The 12311-nt window shown below is 36.5% G+C and overlaps 1 protein-coding gene across 3 annotated transcripts in view; it reads left to right on the top strand.

Moving 5' to 3' along the window:
* Positions 1-5153: 5153 nt before the first annotated feature.
* The window catches only part of USP33 (ubiquitin specific peptidase 33), a 30640-nt gene continuing 23482 nt past the window's right edge, over positions 5154-12311 (top strand). For all 3 annotated transcript variants that reach the window (XM_031058700.1, XM_005423085.2, XM_005423086.2), the window contains exons 1-5: positions 5154-5287; positions 6310-6363; positions 8433-8495; positions 10022-10174; positions 11358-11457. In XM_031058700.1, the coding sequence (XP_030914560.1) occupies positions 5207-5287; positions 6310-6363; positions 8433-8495; positions 10022-10174; positions 11358-11457 (451 nt within the window). In that variant the 5' untranslated portion in view covers positions 5154-5206. The remainder of the gene's footprint in view (positions 5288-6309; positions 6364-8432; positions 8496-10021; positions 10175-11357; positions 11458-12311) is intronic.

The raw sequence follows: 12311 nt of genomic DNA on the forward strand, positions 1-12311 counted from the left end.
TTGCGGCTGTGCGGCAGCGGCGCCGTGGGCACCGCGCAGTCCCTAAAGCCGGTAATTCACCGATAAATGGCCCTGTTCGCTCCCCGAGTTACCCGTGCGGATGGATCGTCGGTATGAGGGCTGGAACAGCCTGCGGGAAGAGTCCGGGGTATCACCTAGTGGAAAATCACTGCAGGCTTCTGCGCTTAGGCAAAGCCCGAGTTAGGAAAATCCTCTTAGAGATGTAGAGGTTAGCTAATGGGTTTCATAGTTAGCATTTAGCGTGGTGGAAGAAAGAAACGAAAAGAGTGGCCTGTATGCCCTGAAAGCTAATATAAAATGAAAACTGTCTAACCTTGTAAGAGGATATACCCTCAACTCCAGAATATTTTTAACTGTCTTTTCTCTGTGGGAACAGTACTTAAGGGCAGAAAAGGAATGTAATGAAAGTGACTTATCAATTTGTGTCTTGCTTGAGTGGGTAGCTCTTGGTGCCTGAGGAGAAAGGTTAATGAGCACACTTTTGTCATTTAGTGAGAAAATACCAGGTTTTATGCTAAATAGGTATAAAGTAGGTTCTCTACCAGAGCTGGAATTGGTGGTGTCTTTTTTTCAAGAAATGGGCTGCACTTGTTTCTTGTTGATAGGTTAAAAAAAGATAAAAATACAGAGGGATGGGAGATAAAATTCAAAACTACCTATTGATTGATGGAATGTAAAGGAACCTAGATCAAGAAATAGGAAATATGAACCTTAATTTGACACACTAAAAAGACTCATTTTAAGTTTGGTAAAAATGTCATTCATGTACAAAAGTAATTGAAGGAATTTCTGTAAAGTCTCATTAAAACAATACTGATTTTTAAAAAAGTGATAAAAAATGTATCTTAACAATTGGTATATGCCTGAGGCTATCACTTCAGTGGGCTTTTATAGCTTTGAGTGAATGCTGGTGGGTTTTTTCTGACGTGTGAAAAATATTATTGTCGTAAGTAATTACTGAACTTCCAGACCTCCTTAGTATTCTGAGTAATTAAGTGTTCAGGTACAAAGTTGCACTCTGTGTCACTCTTGCTTTGTTGCTATAAAATATAAATAAATGTTAAATGAAATTGTTCCAGTGCATCACTGGTAAAATAACTGTGAGTGCAACGAAGAAGCCTGAGCTTACAGATTACTGGTTTGAGATGCTGTTATTCAGAGCTGTACTGACAAAATAATAAAAGCCTGTAATGAAGACACAATTGCTCCTTCATGTAATTGATGTCTTCAGAATAATCCTTTTATTCTTAAAATCTTCCATCAGCATTCCCTTACTGAACTCTGTAAAATGATCTGTTAAAACAGCTCCATATTTAGAATATCAGTGGAATACATAAAACATACAATTGTTTTTTTCAATATCTGTTGAAGTGTTAACTACTGTAGCTAAGTAGTAGAAATCTTTAATCCAAAAATTTTTGAAATAATTTAAAATCTGTTTTGTTTCTTTAGGAAATACTGGGTTCGTTACATGAACCAAAGATAATTTTCGAGATCAGTTGAATTCAGTAGTGTTTGATGGGAGTTTTCTGTGGGTGTGATAGGCCTTCCATGGTAGGCACCACACAAGTCTGTGATGCTGTGGAATTCTGCTGAATAATAACCAGGTTGCTGGTCATGATGCTTTGAATTATGGTCCACACTTCTCTGATGGCTCAAATTTGTTTTTCTTAGGGAATGAAAAGACTAGTCAGGAACACAAAAAAACCCGCCAAGACTGGACTTGAAGAGAATTTTTTCTTTGAAGTGTGAGTCTGGGCATGCTCAAAGCAAAATTCTGTTGATGAGTCCTACTTTGGAGCATTAATTGGTTCACTTCATGGGATGGGTTAGTATGAAGCATTGAGATAGGTGAACTGCAACCTCTGAGGGGAAACAATGGAGAGAGCTGGCAATAGACTGGGAGAGAAATTCTCTCCCAGACCTGTGGGAAGCATTTGATGAAATTGCATGAGTGTGATCACGAGCAGTTGGTGTGGAAACAGGCTGAGAGAGCTGGGGCTCTTCAGCCAGGAGAAGAGAGGGAGACCTTACACAAGAGACTTGGAGCAGGACTTTCAACAAGGACAAGGATAGGATAAGGGGAATGTAATAGGACAAGGGGAATGGCTTTGAACTCAGAGGGCAGGTTTAGGTTAGATATTAGGAAGAAATTCTGTCTGTGAGGGTGGTGAGGCACTGGAACAGGTTGTTCAGAGAAGCTGTGGATTCTCTATCCCTGGAAGTGTCTGAGGCCAGCCTGGATGGGGCCCTGGGCAGTCTGATCTAGTGAGTGGCACCTCTGCCTGTGGTAGAGGGTTTGGAACCAGATGATCTCCAAGGTTTCTTCCAGCCCAAACCATGCTATGATTGTGTGATCTCACTGGGATCATGAAATGGAGATATGCTTGGAGTGCAAGGGAAACTACAAATCCTATTGGATTATTTTGGGGGGTTTTTTTCAAGTACTGAAAATGCAGAAAAACAATTTTTGGATGACGCCAACGCAATGCAGAAGCTGGTGTAAAAGCAGATGTGATAATGAGCTGCAGGGGAAGAAAAGCAATCTCTTCACATGGAGTAGGAAGTGGTGAAATGGAGGAAGGTCACTGAGCAAGGGAGGGGCTACCCTGGGCTGGCTAGGACTTAGGTGAAGGATGAGTCATGGGTTTTGAATTAATTTTACAGTTTTAGACTTTAACATAAAATTCTACAAAATGTGTTTCTGCAGCTATGTGTATTAAGCTACCAAGGTTATGGCAGAGTTATCACAGTGCTGCAAGATGGAAGGAGGTGTGTAAAGAAATTGTTAAAAAAATATGAAAGAAAGGCCACTCAGCTTTGTTCATATAGTGACATGTGAAGAATTTGTAACATGAGCTACACTTCCACAAGAGATGCTCTCCATATGGACAGGAATAGGGACCGCATCCACAGGGACATGAGTTTGAACAGCTTTGGCCTTTCTGATCATTGTTAGAAGAGAGATGCAGATTGCACCAAGAAACAGAAATTGGCATGAGCAGAACTCCTGGGTTTAGGTTTGTTCAGGACTTCAGGTTTGGATTTGTGGAGTTTTGTGTATGAAAAGTTAAATACAAATTAAATACAAATCTGGCAGCATGAGGTGAAGTCTCTATTCATTGCTTGTATTACTTGTAATAATGCATTCAGAAAGCTTATGCCATAAAAAAATTAAGCCTAAAGCTTTACTAATCCATTGTATCAGTCTTTTTAAAGCATTTGTATGAAATCATCTCTCTGCATTTAACGTGCTCAGGGCTTTATTTGAAACTCACTTGTCCTTTTTAAACATTTTAACAGACCTTGCACACTGTGGGAGATGTAACGTGCATTCATGTTGCCATTTCTGTTCTGGAAGGGAACCTTGCAGTTCAAAGAGGAATTGCTAATATGATGGAAGTTGAGGAGGTTTGGCTTGAAAAACTGTTGCCTTATTTGAAGTGTCTTTCAGTAACTGTGCATATAGATTATAGTCAGTTGCTGAACTGAGGAAGTGCTTCTCCAGCTGGAGCTTATGTTTTAGAATAATGCATTTTAAATGTCATGCCAGTGGTCCTGGAAGAGAATTCAGATCTCATCTAGAAAAAAATCCTAAATTATTAATTTACTGTAGTATTTTCAGTCTTGTGAGATAAGTTCTGGAATACCTTATTGAGCAATTGTTAACATGATATTAAAAAAGACTGAAACATATATACTCATACTGAGTCTATATATACAATTATATATATAATAATTGTTACTATAATTGTAATTGTTTATATATAAAAATGTATTTAAGTGTATATATGTATGTATATACATACATGCATGTAATACGACATGAAGTATCACATATTATTCCATTACAGATAATATGTAATACTTCAATAATATTACCTCTGAAACAATGTTTATAGCAATAAAACAGACTATTTATACACATACACACACATATATAGAAAAATGACCAAAGGGAGCTGAAATGGCTCTTGATTCGAAGGGATCTTACTGCAAGGCAACAGAAGGAAAAAGTAAGTCAGACATGATAAGGTGAAAGTTTACCTGGGAGTGTGTCTGAGATGCCCCTTAGGCAAGGTTTGATTTCCCCACTCGGTCAAAGCTGCAGGGTGCTTAATATTGAAATGAGTGATTGGTCCTTTAGGTGGAAGGAGCAAACCTAAAGCTGCCAAAGCACACAGGCAAAGTGGAAAGAGGTGTTGATAACAGTGCCAGAGGATGCAGACAGATCAAGGAGGGTACATCACTGAGTTGAAGTTTAGTTGCAAGTCTTGATAAAGGAGCACTACCTTGGACAGATACTGAGCAGAACAAGTTAAATTTTTTTGGCCTTTAGAGAGATTTAGGCATCAATAGTAATTGCTTAAGTGACAAAACTGAAACAAAGTTATTGGATAGTCCCTGTCTGAATGAGTCAGCTGGAGTATTTATATAAAAAGAACATTACAGAGTTAGTATTTTTATTTTCCTTCTGTTGTTTTCTATGCAACTGTTGAAATAATAATAACAAAGTGATTGTATGTAGCATTCTTTATTTCTGATAAGTTTCTATGTCTACACCAGAGACCTTGGATGGGCAAAGAGAACAAGATAAAAGTGTTGCTGGGTGTTTAGTGTTATGTGTGAGTCACAAGTTTGTCTCCTTTTGATATATAATATGTCGGAATCTAGAATGTGTCTTTGTAAATAAATAAAACCAAGATAAAGTTTCTCTATCCTGTGATACATGAGTCTTGTGTTTCTGCAGTTCAGCCTTCACAGCTTCAGCAGTGTTGCAAAGATCCTTTTTCAGAGCATACAGGCAAAGCCACTGTCAGTTCTAGGTTGGCTTGAAAACTAATGTTTCTGTCATTTGGGTGCCGTGGCAGAGTCCAGAAAGTTAAATGACCCAAATCACCTCTGCTCCATTCAGAATTCTTTTAGTTTATGACTTAGAAGTCATTGGATTTCATTTTAGAAGTTAGCAATAGTTTTGGGCTATTGGAATCTCTTTATAAAGTTGTTTATACTAAGTCTAAAGAGGCACATTGTTTTAAAAGTTATGTATATGTTGCATATTAGATATCTAGTATTGCTGTCTATTCTAAGGAATTTGGTTTTACTCATTCTTACTTCTCTTGACAGGTGATTCCCTGGTGTTGAAAATTGCAGCTACAGCATCTCAGAAAATACAGCTTCAGCCATGTCATCACCCAGCAGCAATTGTCCACACCTGGAATCAGTTGGTGAGATAACAAAGGAGGAATTGATACAGAAATCTCATGTGAGTTGTAGCAATTCACTTTCTTCCTATCACTGTTAACTGGTCAGGATCTTTAGGTCCACATTTTAGTGCATTATTAGTTATAAGGTGCATTTAAGTGTAAAGCATGGGTAAAAGCTCCACTGCTGGAATAGTAAGGTTTAAATAAAGTGTGAGAAGAATTGTGGGATTGATGAAGCTGAAAATCTATTTTTCAGCACTTAAAGAGCACCTTTGCCACAATTGATGTTTTATTGGAATTATTAGTCAGAGTTAGCAGAACACCAAGCTGAACTTCATTTTCATTGCCATTGCAGCATTTAGTTGTTCAGATTGTCAATGTAATATAGCACAACTGACTTCAAGTAGAAACTGCAACAAAGAAATTTATGCTTGAGTTTACTTGGGTAACAGTTCTCTTTTTGATGGAGAAGCCACGGTTTGAGAAGCCTCCCCTCCCTGAACTCTTGGTTTCAAACTAGTATTAATAAATGGAAAAAGGAAGGATCTTGTAGCTAGTTTAAGTAGCTGGGAGGTGATGAAAAGTGAAAACTTTTCTGTCCATGGTGCTTAATTTCTATAACAGAATTTGCTACTGAGGAGTACAGCATTTTCCTCCTGTTGCATCTTGTTTCTATAAACCTTTGCAGGTGGTGTCTGCAAGAAGCAATATTAATTTACTAAAAGTTCTATCGCTAGAATTTCTTTTTATGTTAAATTTATAGGAAAGACCAATTATGAGGATTATTATAATTATGTGATAGGGTGATATTTATGCCTTACTTAGAAAAGCAATTTTTCGTTTAAGTTGAAAATTCAAAAGATAAATCTGAGATTTTAGTCAGAAAATATGCTGATCTTGAGATTATGGGAAGCAAAAACTACATTGGTTATCAACATATCCCTTTTTAAAAGCTAACTTTAAAGCCTTAAAGCTATTAATCTGATACTAAGCTTTACAGTATTGTTTCTCATTTTGTCTTGAAGTTGTGGTTTACTGGTGGAAGTGAAATAAAACTTGCTTTTGTGTTGAACTTTAACAGGGCACTTGTCAGGACTGTAAAGTCAGAGGACCCAACCTTTGGGCATGCTTAGAGGTAAGTTGTTCTGCTGTTCCACAGTAGAGTAATTTTCTAGTAAAGATAAAGTTGGTAGGATTTTTTTAAAGAAACACCTGTAATGAAGTTCTTGAAGTTAGTTTGTTTAACTTATCATTTAAAAGCAAAATTTCTTCTGTAGTTCTTTATTTTTTAAATTATTTACCTTCTATCAGGTAGATAACTTCTTGTAATTTAAGAATAATATGCTTAAAATGAGGGTTTTTTATAAGAAGGAAGATAGCATATTAGTGTTTTTACTTGAGTTATGATACTTTTTAGCTGTTAAGTTTTGAAGATTTTTTAAAATCTTTTCCCTGGGTTGGTAGATCTAAAAAATAATATATTATTCCTGAATTAATTAAATTACTTTTTATAAGCCTTTCTTAGCAGTTGTAGTCATAACATCTAGTAGTAAATGCAGACATTTTACAGAATAATGCATACTCGGACTTTTATTCTTAAGCAAAACAGAAAAAACTCCTTGTTTTGAAACTCCCATAATCTTGTATAAACATTCTCCTTACTTCGTACAAATTTCATGCAGTCTTTACCCTGCATATACATCTGTCATAAATTTGCTTTTGCCTGCCTCTGCTTGCTATCTACAAAAAAACTGTAATTTTCACTGTATTTAAGAAAATACAAATATGTTGCTGACGAATGTATGATCCCAACTGGAAAGTATATAGTTAACTTGGTTTTTAAAATGTCTTGTGAGTTCTTTGGACTTTTTGCAGATGTTTACAGATATTGAAATTTTGCCCTGTGGGCTTGACTTCATTTAATGGCAACTTTAAGCACTGTCAGAACGATCTCTAGGCTAATGCCTCCCTTTAAGTGTATGTATGAGCATTTTTTAAAATGCCCTTCATTTGTGTCCTTTTAGGTGGACAGTGGTAACAATTAAGAGATCAGACTATTTTGCTCCTTCTATCAATAGCAGAGATGAAGGGGAAAAGAAACAGTGTTTAATGTCTTTTGTTAGATGACCTGAAGTTTTAATTATGTATAAACAAACCTCTTGGGAGTGGGGAAGAGGTGTTCAGGGTGCATCTACCTGGCAGGTGGGAAAATGCTGTGAAACTTAAAACAATGTTTTTTATTTTTCACATAGAGCTCTTAGACTATTACTGAAAAACTAAATTTTATACTAACATTTCCATAGGAGAGTCTTGTAGTTGCAGTAGGACACTTAATGTCATGCTGTGATGTTTCTCCTCTTGGATGAATTGACATCTTGTCTTCACCTTTTTCAGTAGAAAAACCTGGTGAGATCCCAGCATGTAAACAATCTGTAACTTACCAAATAGCTGTGATCATTTAATACAGAAATTGGCCATGTTCAGCTACTATTTGATTGTATAAATTAACGTGCTTAGAGTTACACAGATAACCTGCTGTACCCTCCTGTGTGATTGGCCTGACTCATGCAAATGAGGAATTAGCACAAATTGCTTGAAGATCAGCAGCTGCAAGATTCCACACTCAACTCAGTCAAATATGTTTTGCAATGAGCATGATTAAAATTGGCAATTATTTTGCATGTTATAACTAGAACATGGCAAGTTCTTTGCCATACAGTGCTGGAAACTTATGCAAAGATGAAGAGGCTAATTAGTTGTGAAGTAATGCTCTGATGAGTAGGCACTGCAGATAGGGACATGCAGGGATTTTTGTATAAACATGTCAGGCTGTTGCCATTCAGTATTTCACCACTCAGAGACTGGATTAACTTTGTGTTTTCTGTAACAATATTTACCAAATAAGGAATTGTAAAAATACATGTCAGTACTATGAATAAATATATAGGAATTGCCAAAAAATTATATTCTACGCATTGCCCATTAGTGCGAGAAGTTGAGTTAAATCTTGCAGCATTCTTTTTTGCTTTACGTGATATTTATTCCACTGTTTTCTGTGCATGTCTCTTGGTTTGTGTAGGACTCAAGTCCTACAAGTTTGAAACTTGAATGGATTTTAAAGGGATTGGCAGTATATTCCTATTCTGTAAACCTGTTTGACACCATTTTTTAATTCTGTATACTTCTGTGTATCTTGCCCAACAGAACAGGTGTACGTATGTTGGCTGTGGTGAATCCCATGTTGATCACAGTACCACCCATTCCCAGGTATGTGTGTTTGCTGGTAACACAGTTCCTTGAAGCAATGGGGTTAAAGAACTTTTATTTCAATGGAGTCAATAACCTATGTTAGCTAACTGTGTGGAGGTTTGATTAGCTGTGATTGTTTTTCATGTTATAGAAGCAGATCTTGCTAATTTAGGAGTATGTGAGTTTGCAGGTTTTGTGCAGCTGCATAATTATGCAATTCTTCTAAAGAAGATGATGCAAATGAAGAAGAAAAAGGACAATTAATACTGATGATTTTCAAGATGCACAGATGAAAGACTTACTGAGTACCTCAACTTATGTGTAGTACTTCACTACTTCAGTCTAAATTTCTGGGACTGTGGCTGCCTGATGGGTAAAAGGAGGAAAGTTGCATTAATGGACAGCTGAAGAGGTGCAAGATAGGGAGTATAAATTACCAGAGAGAGGTGCTTTGTTTCTGCAATATGCTCCTTGTTTCAGATGAAGAAACTGTAGGCTGAGCTGAGCATTTGCTTTTCTGCTATGTCCTGATCTTGGATCCAGCTTGGTGGGAGCAGTGGAGTGTGTGCACTCTGTTCCCCAGCATGCCAAGTTCTGCCAGGGCTGGGCATTCTCTGCATAGGTTTGGGTCTTAAACTCACTGTGTGTTCTGGGCACACACGTGTGCAAGGGGAACACTTACCAAAATGAGATATTGTGGGCACAGAGAGGTGGCAGTATTATAAGCATTTCATTTCTGAGTTGCTGATTTTGAGACTAATGAAATTCTTGCCATCAGTTTACAGTTTGTCAGTAAATGCTTCTAAAGCTCCACACAGCACAATTTTTGATCCCTACAATTACTGAAAAGCCCTGGTGAATATTACAATGAAAGATTAGTTTATACAGGGGTTTTACAAGAAGTATGTGGTGTTATGACTGGATTTTAGAACCACTCCTGACTTTTTTTTGCTTTTGTTTTGAAGCAGTAACTTGAGAAGAGAGAGTATTTATACAAATCGATAGTGCATTAATATAAATCTATAAATACTTTCATGGGTTTTTTAATCAGCTGTTAAAGTTGAATCACAGTTCTAAAGCCTTTACAATAGACTCAGAAATTAGGTGTTTCTAGAGTAGTTGGGGACCAGATGGTCCCTGAATTTCTTGGAGCAAACCAGTAGAAATAAACGTTGTAGAGGAGGTAGCTCCCATTGTGGCCAGTTACAGATATTCCTTGAAAACTGGTTCATTGTGAATTGTAGCACTTCTAACAAGAATAAGAAGGCTTTCTTCTTTTTTTTTTAATTACAGAGAGGCATGTTAGATATGACAGTGTCTTAGATTCTGATTGCATTTTATTGCTAGTTTGAGTGATTTGTACTAAAAATTGTTTGTGCTAGAATTTAGTAACTAAATTGCTCTTTTTTATTTCTCTAACATGCATACTTGTGTCATTGTTGAAAATCCTCGAATTTCAAGATATCTATTCTAGCTTGCATGTAGCAGTGCATTTAGTTATTCCCAGTTTCTGAATCCCAGTTGTGGTTTTTATTCTGTTTTAGGAGACAAAGCACTGTTTAACTGTCAACCTTACTACTCTCCGTGTTTGGTGTTACGCCTGTAGTAAGGAAGTATTCCTGGACAGAAAATTGGGATCTCATTCTCCGCTACCAAGTACAAGATTGTCTCACCAAGCACAAGAAAACAGTGTGCAGGTATTTTTTAACCCAATGGAACAAAGGCAGCTGTCGTTTTGCAGTAAAAATTGTGTTTTCTCTTAAGTGAGAGACTGACTTTTCCTCCATTCTTGTGGCTGAACTTTCTGTTAACTCCTCTATATTTTCATAAAACTTTTTTGGCTTTACCGTCATCAATAGTGTTCACTCTAATCTTTTTTTTTCTTAGATAAGTGTTGTCTTGGAAAAAGTTAACTGCAGTTGTTTGGAATAATGCTTGTAGCTGAAAAAAGAAATGTTATTTCTTTATTGCGTGTGTAATGTAGTTACATAAATGTGACAGGTAACTAGGTTAAAAGTCACAGGTAGAAGTACAGTATTTCTAAATGTGTTCTGTTTGAGGCAGAGCAGTAGAAGAGAGATCACCATGCACAGGTTGAACAGAAAGATGGGCAGTTTTTCAGTCTGTATTATAAATATATTTACTTCAAAGTTTAGTATTTAGATTTAAATCTGATAATTTTCTCATAAACTGCCAGCAGCTCAATTGGAATATCACGACTGGAATTTAAAACATTCTGTTTTCTAAAAATTCTTGTCACTTGATGTAAAGCTGAGTTCAGACTTCTGAATTTCTGTTCTATTATATTTAACCTTCTTTAGTTTTCCAACGAAACAGGTATAATATGCAGAAAAATCAGTGGAACTTACAAAGTCTATGAAGCATTTTCTTCGGGGTTTTTATTTATGTGCTCACAAAAAAAGCCTGTAATTCAATAAATGGCTGCCTGTCTACTAGTTTGTTTCTCTATTTGTACATTTTTCTTTCAAGAGTTTAATTTGTCTTCATTAACTGTAGTGAGCCATCTGGTGGCACATCAAAAACACCTACATGAACTTAGGTGATAACTCCTGCCTTAGTTCTTCCATGCTGGCTGCTTTGTTATCCAGGGGGAAGAAATGCCATCCCTGGCTTTGTTTTGGCTCTTCAGCTGTTGTTATAAAAATCACTCAGAGATCTGATAACAAAAACATGGGGGAGTTCATAGTAAACCTTCTCAGGGTACCTGTGAAATTCTGGTGTTCTCACTTCCTGTGCAATGAGATTTCAAAATACATTTATGTAATTTTCTAGTTGTAGATTTGTTGGTAAAATTACACATAAGCTTAATTAAGTGGAAAAGTGATGAATTACAGTAAATATTCTTTTCCTCATTTTAAGGATTTTAAAATACCCAGTAATCCCACACTGAAGATTCCATTAGCAGCTGTATTTGATGACTTAGATATAGAAGTGGAAGAAGATGAATTGAAGACCAGAGGTAATAAAAGCAAAACTCTGTGCATTATTTTTCTGCTCCAACTCAGGTGTTTATTTTTAGTTTTGCCTTTCTTGCAGCAGTCTTTCTTACCTTCAGAGCAGAGGCTGTTGCCTGAGTTTGGCTATTGCCAAAGCATGTTGGAATAGTGTTCAGTGCAGTTGGTATTGTAGCCACTCTGGTTCAAGTAGGCTTTTTAAAAATCTGTTCTACTGATTTTGCCTCTTTGCCCTAAAAGATTCCTGATTTAAATACTTCCCTGCATTTTGAATAATCCTTTTCTGAGCTTGTAGTATCCTAGTGTGGAGTTTTGGTTATTTGTTTTCTCCTTGAAATAATTGATTTCATGTGCTGCCAAACTTTCTCATATCGAAGATTACCCCACCCTAATACTAAATCTAGTGTAAAGATGAGAATTAGAGTGATGAAATCCTAAACAGCAAAGCTAATCCCAAGCAGTGAAGCTTTAATCTTTCATTTCATAAGAGAACATAATAATTACTATTTCTTTAAAGCCTCTAACGATTATTGAGTATTCTAAAAACTATGTGCGCATTTGATGGTAAAGAAAATATTGCTAAGTACCATTTTCTCAGAAAAATATGAATAGCAGATTGTTGAGCTGTTATTTTTGAGATACCATTGCATATGTCAAGGCAGTTTGTTTTCCATCAGTGATGAGAGAAAAGTTATTTTAATTTATGCACGTGCCACTTTTGCCTGGGCAAGAGTTAATTATCTTCAGAGTAGTTGCTATGGAGCTGTGTTTTTGGATTTGTGCTGAAAACAGGTTGATAATGTAGAGATGTTTCAGTTATTGCTTAGCAGGGCTTACACACAGACCACCTTTCCTCTTT

The sequence above is a fragment of the Geospiza fortis genome, unplaced genomic scaffold, assembly GCF_000277835.1.
Source record: "Geospiza fortis unplaced genomic scaffold, GeoFor_1.0 scaffold333, whole genome shotgun sequence".
NCBI classification, from domain to species: Eukaryota; Metazoa; Chordata; class Aves; order Passeriformes; family Thraupidae; genus Geospiza; species Geospiza fortis.